Source organism: Gossypium hirsutum, chromosome A10, assembly GCF_007990345.1.
Source record: "Gossypium hirsutum isolate 1008001.06 chromosome A10, Gossypium_hirsutum_v2.1, whole genome shotgun sequence".
NCBI lineage: Eukaryota > Viridiplantae > Streptophyta > Magnoliopsida > Malvales > Malvaceae > Gossypium > Gossypium hirsutum.
In genome coordinates this window covers 78,197,689-78,203,845 of record NC_053433.1, presented here as the reverse complement: position 1 = coordinate 78,203,845, position 6,157 = coordinate 78,197,689, and the positions used below count along the sequence as shown (strand labels likewise).

Below are 6,157 nucleotides of genomic sequence, written 5' to 3'. Positions count from 1 at the left end.
AAATGGTCTCGTATGCTACCTCCAAACTTGTTTGACCGAAGAATCAATATTATTAGATTTGTAAGGTCCTGGCCTAGCCATCCTGGAAGGTCGCCATCTAGTTCATTCTTGCCAAGGTTAATTGCAACCAGTTCCCTGCAATTTTTCAGTGACAAAGGAATTTCTCCATGAAGCTTGTTGTTGTGAAGGTGTAGGGATTGAAGTTTCTGGCAAAGTTCCCATGGAGCTTGGAATTTTACCAGTGAATCTGTTGCCATCTAATCGTAGGACTTGAACCAGCAATCCGGTATCTCTCCGGATAAAAGATTGTTTGCAAGACTAAGAACTCTTGTCCCTATTATTGCATTCAACTGAAAGCACAAAAAGTGGAAAAGAGGTCCCAAGAAATAATTATTGGAAAGGTCTATCATGGACGGGTTGGAACCCATAGAGATTTGAGGCAGTGGGCCGCTAAAGTTATTGAAACTAAGGTCAAGAATACAAGAATCATTTGAAGTTTGGGGTAGATATGAAAACTGGCCGTACATTTGGTTACTAGAGAAATTTACAAACAAAAATTGGTTTGGTAGTCTCCAAAAGTAGTCTCCAAAACCAACTAGGAATGGTATCTGAAATTGTTGAGTTAGAGATGTCTAGATATTCTAGATGTTTTTGTGAACGAAGCCACAAGGGAAAAGATGGTCCTATGTGCAAAGATCGTAAGCCCAGTAAACAAAGTTGAAAAGGAGGAACCCAGTAAGGGTTGGCTCTCAAAACCAACGAGTTGTCCGATCCTTCAAAAAACCTCAATTTGGTATGATTAGCAAAATGTTTTTCGGAAACAACACCCTCCAACAAATTATTGTAAATCTCAACCTTTTCTAAATTTGCAAGTTTTCCTAATGAAGTTGGAATAGGACCAAAGATTGAATTATCATTCAAAGAAAGTTCTTTTAAGTTTTTGAAATGCTCAAGCTGATCAGTAAGTTGACCAGAAAGTTGACAACTTGCAAAGGCCAATGATTCAAACCTGTGAGAAGAGCAATTTGACAGAATCTCAAAGATATGAGATATGTCTTGATTCAATCTCACACTTGACAAAAAAATTGACCTCAAGTTACAAAGCTTTCCCACGGCTCTTGGAAGCTTCCCTTCAAGATCATTCCATGAGAGGTAAAGTTCATTGAGAGTACTAATGTTGAAAATGGCACTAGAAATGTCACCTTGCAATTCATTAGCAGAAAGACTGAGAACCAGGAGATTGAAGATTTGAAATTATTATATGAAAGATCTAGATGTCTAAGGGAAGTCATGTTTTGAAGAAAATCAGGGATGGGTCCATGAAAATCACTTCCTGCAAGGTTGAGAACAACTAGGGAGTTAAGCTTGGACACCCAGCCTAGATTCATTTGGTTTGTGAAAAAGTTGTAGGAAAGGTCAAGGACGGCAAGAGTTGACAAATTAACATTTAGCAATGGACGTCCAAGTTGAAGAAAACAGTTTGATAAATGCAATTCCTCTAAAGAAGGGAGTCGTGTGTTTACCAGTTGCAACCAATTGGAAGCTCTACTAAGGTCCACTAAACTCAAATCAAGATGTTTCAATAAAGAAAGACCAGACAACCATTGGAGGTTCTCAACATATAATAACCCAGCCTCATTAAATTTATCCTCACCCCTGAGATTGAGAGATTCAAGATTTGAGAGATTCCCAAGTTGGTAAGGCAAGAGGCCTTCAAACGCATTGTTGCTTAGATCCAAGTATCTCAAATGCTTCAAATTTGACAGACAAGGGTTTATCTTACCTTTCAACATTGACATCAGATAAGAATCAATGTCAACAATATCATCCAAAGGAGGAAATGAGAGGTTGAGAGAGAGGATGTGGCCAGTCATATTGCCACAGACAACTCCAAACCAGATGCAACAATCTGGATGATGATGAGGATCCCATGAAGCAAGCCGATTTGCATCATCTATGAGGCCTTCTTTGAAGACCAAAAGTGCTTGTTTTTCATTTTCAGGACAACCACTGTAAGAATTAGAGCTGATTTCATTGTTCGAGTTAACGTCTGCTATTGCGAGAATGATCAGAACAAGTAGGATGATTATAGCCATATGTGAATGAGTTTACACTATAACTTGCATATGATTTATGTTGTCCCTGTGACCCTTGGATTTATGCTATTTTCCTTTGGTTTTCAGTGCTGCATATTTTTAAAAAAAAAAAATTCATATTTTTTAAATTTTAAACTTTGTTAAATCACCTAAAAAGGGATGGTTTACATAAATGACTTACATGCACATAGATTGCCACACCAACAATTAAATGACTTTTAAAATTTAAAAAAATTAATTTTATTTAAAAAGTATAAAATATATAAAATACATTTTTAATATTTTAAAATTTTTAAAAATTAATTAATTACTAACTTGGCTTACATGTGGAATATCATTTAGATGTCATGCCATTAAAGTTATCAAACCTTAATTTTTCCATTTATTTTGGAGTTATTTGACAAATAATACAAATTCAAGGGTTAAAAGAGACGAAAAATTAAATGAATAGTTAAAATAATGTTTTTATAAAGTTAGAGGATTACATAGATCATTATGCTGAGTTGTTTATTACTTGGACCGAAAATAAGCATATATTAGTTGATGTGTTGATAGGGTTTGATGTTGTTGTTATGTTTTAAGGTGTTGATGTCCTTTTATAACTTTTTTTTTTATTATTTTTGTGGGTATATGTCAAAATTTTATTTTGGTCAAATAAAAGAAAATTAGGTTTAAAGGTTAGAAAACTCCTAATAAAAAATGAAAAAATCAATTAGATTCTTTAAAAAAGGCACATCTTATGAAATTTTTAATGATAAAAAAAAATTAATTAAGTCATTCCATTAACTAAAATCATTAATTAATCAATTTAACTGTTAAAAATGTTAACTTAACTTACTATAACTCTTAAAATTTTTTATATATTAAAAGAAATTAATGACGTGAGTATTCTTTCACATGACATGTAACTTGTCATCTCCTGATGGATGATAAAAACTCTAATGGTTGGGTGTTGCTTTTATAGGAAAAGAGGTAAGATGAGTTTTACATAGATTGAAATTTTTAATTGCTTAACATTTTTTTTATCATCACAATGAGCAGTGGTATATGCCATTGAGATTTGGGTAACTATTTAGGGTTTTTAAAAAATTTGAGAGAAAATTGAAATTTTTAAAATTTTAAAAAATTAATGAGAATTTTAAAAAATAAAAAATTAATTAAAATTTTCAAATATTTATGAGGCATAGTTAAAAATTTTCAAACTCTTGGAGTGGCTTGCCCCCTCTAGTTCCAATGTAATTTTGCCATTAATTACAATATTAGAGGAGACGGAATGAGATGGTAATATTTAAAACCATATCATCTAAATGTCAAATAAAAATATAATTCACTATTCCAAATAAATCTTAACAATTGCTTAGAAATTTTAATTAAAAATCAAATTCAATTAAAATTAGAGTTTTTATTGATCACTTCTGAGTTGATATTTAGTTATTGCATGGGAAAAACGATGACGTGTATATCATAACGTGCATGGGCATGGAAAGTCATTCACATTACATTTACAACATATTAATTCAATGTGGCTCCAGACTTGCCATATAAGAAGCGATTCAAAATAGTAGAAATGTTTGAGCCGTGTATAGCATCAAAATTTCAAGATTAGATTACTTGGGAAGACATTTGTAGATGAAATTTTTTTAAATTCAATTACAAAACATTTAACTGTCAAGCTAAAATTACAATGAGTAAAGTTGAAATTACTATGGATTAAAATAATTATTGTTGAGAAAGTTGTTATTGCTCGTTTCATGTTCTATTATGTTGGGTGTGTCTCATATTTTCAATTGAACAGACAGTGACATCACGACAAGAAGCTTCTCAACGTTGTGACGATAGATGACGTCGTGATGATGTGAATGTGGACGTTGAGATGTGGCGACGTGTTCCCCACATAAATTGGGTTTCTTCTCTTAGTTAAACTCCAGTTAAACTTTGATTACTTTAAGGATATTTTAGTATCTTAGCTAATTTAAAGAGGCCTTGTATCATTGTTTTGAGAGGTCAATTAAGAGGCAATTAAAGATGTAGAACTACAAGTCTTTTCTTCTAGGAGATGACAAGATGTAGTAGTAGATGAGTTTTGGTGAGAGCTTTCATAGTAACTATGGAGAGAATTTTGTACCTCTTTTGTAAGAATTTTATGAGAGTTAAGGTTTTATTTTCGGGGTTTGAGTTTGTACATTTAGTACATTTAGGTTTATTTTTTCCATATTGTACTCTCGTTTGTTTACTCATTTTGTAAAAAGTCGAAGCCTCCTTTGCCCATTGTTTTTATCCTCTTTGGGCGAGTTTTCTACGTAAATATTTGTGTTTGATCTTCTCTACATTTTCTATTTCGTTATTTATATCCCCAACAATCTAGTATCAAAGCTTGGTTTGAATTCTGCAATCGACCCATTCAGGGATAGCTACAACAAATTTCGACATCGAGAAGTTTAATGGAATCACAAATTTCAAATTGTAGCAGTTTCAGATAAAGTAGAATGTTTAAAGCAAGGTTGGTCACAAAGGGTGACATTCAAGTGGAGGGAGTTGATTTCCTCGATGTTTTCTCTCCTGTTGTGAAGCACACGCCCATCTGTGTATCACTAGCTGTGGTTGCATTATAAAACCTTGATTTCAAGACTAGGAGTCTTTTGGTTTCCAAGTTTGAAAATAGTTTGGGCTTGATTGACATTCTGCAAAGATCGAGTTTGGCCCATGATGGGGCATGGAGAAGAAAGTTTGTAAATACAAATTAAGGTGGAGATTTGAGGGATGTGCCTTGTATTTTTGACTGAACAGATGACGATGTCACAGCTAGAGGCTTCTCGACGTTGTGACGACGGACGACATCGTGACCACGCGAATGAGAATGTTGCAAAGTGGCGACATGTTCCCCACATAAATTGAGTTTCTTCTCCCAGTTAAACTCTACTATCTTCTCCCAGTTAAACTCTAATTACTTTAGGGATATTTTAGTATGATTAGACCTCTAATCTTAGCCTATTTAAAGAGTCCTTGTATCCCTGTTTTGAGAGGCCAATTAAGAGGAAATTAAAGATGTAGTACTACAGGTCTTTTCTTTTGGGAGCGACAAGATGTAATCGTAAATGAGTTCGGTGAGAGTTTTCTTGATAACTATAGAGAGAAATTTCTACCTCTTTTGTGAGAATTCTATGAGAGTTAGGGTTTTTCTTTCAAGGTTTGAGTTTGTACGTTTAGTACATTTAGGTTTATTTATTACAAGAAAATATACTTTTTAGCGGCGCTTTTTTTATCCTTTAGCGGCGTTTTTAAGCGCCACTAATTTTGGCATATTTGCAATGCATTTTTTTCACCAATATCCAGCCCTTCCTGCATTAAATCCAACCAAATACAACAAATATATCATAAAATGCAGCAAAAAACAGCAAATTTTGCATAAAAAATACAACCAAAAACATTAATTCTAAATGATACTTCAAATTTAATGAAAGATATATGATGTAATTAATAAATAAAGTATAATTTAAAATATTCTTGCAATAATGTTAAACGTGACAAAGTTAAAAACATTCTTACAACGAGAAAACTAATGTCTAAGATGGCGGCTTTTACGACTACTGAAACATCTGCATCATCTACTGAAGCTGTAGCTGAAGGTCATCGTACTTTTTGCTCTGCTCTGCTGCCATCGCTGCTGCCTCTGCCTCCCTCGCTGCTGCCGTTGCCTCCCTCTCTGCTGCCTCCGCTCTAAGTTGTTGCTGGAGTTCTTCATATTTTCGTTGAACCTCGGCAATTTGCTCAACCGTGTTTGCTTGCATCTAAGCTATCTGGTCTCTTAACCTCTGAACTTCAGTTTGAGCTTGACTTCCGGAAGGTATGTATTGCTGGGAGCCGGATCCAAAATATTGGGTCGAGGTAACACCAGATCCTTGAAATCGAACCCGACCGTACCTTTCAGGACCCAAAACTTCAGTGATAATTCTGTTATCAATGTTCTCAAGATTAACAGAACTATCAGTCGAAGCAATCGCTTTATATTCCACCTTCTTCTCCTTTAGTTTCTCCTAAAAAATCAATTAAAGAGTTAGAAA

General features: G+C 34.0%; 1 protein-coding gene across 1 annotated transcript; it reads right to left on the bottom strand.

Moving 5' to 3' along the window:
- Positions 1-257: 257 nt before the first annotated feature.
- LOC107895596 (receptor-like protein EIX2) lies at positions 258-2,096 on the bottom strand. Its single transcript, XM_016820854.1, has 4 exons — positions 1,331-2,096; positions 1,091-1,202; positions 733-1,009; positions 258-350 (listed from the first exon to the last, which is right to left on the bottom strand). Exons 1-4 carry the CDS (start codon positions 2,094-2,096, stop codon positions 258-260), a joined length of 1,248 nt encoding a protein of 415 aa, XP_016676343.1.
- Positions 2,097-6,157: the final 4,061 nt, after the last annotated feature.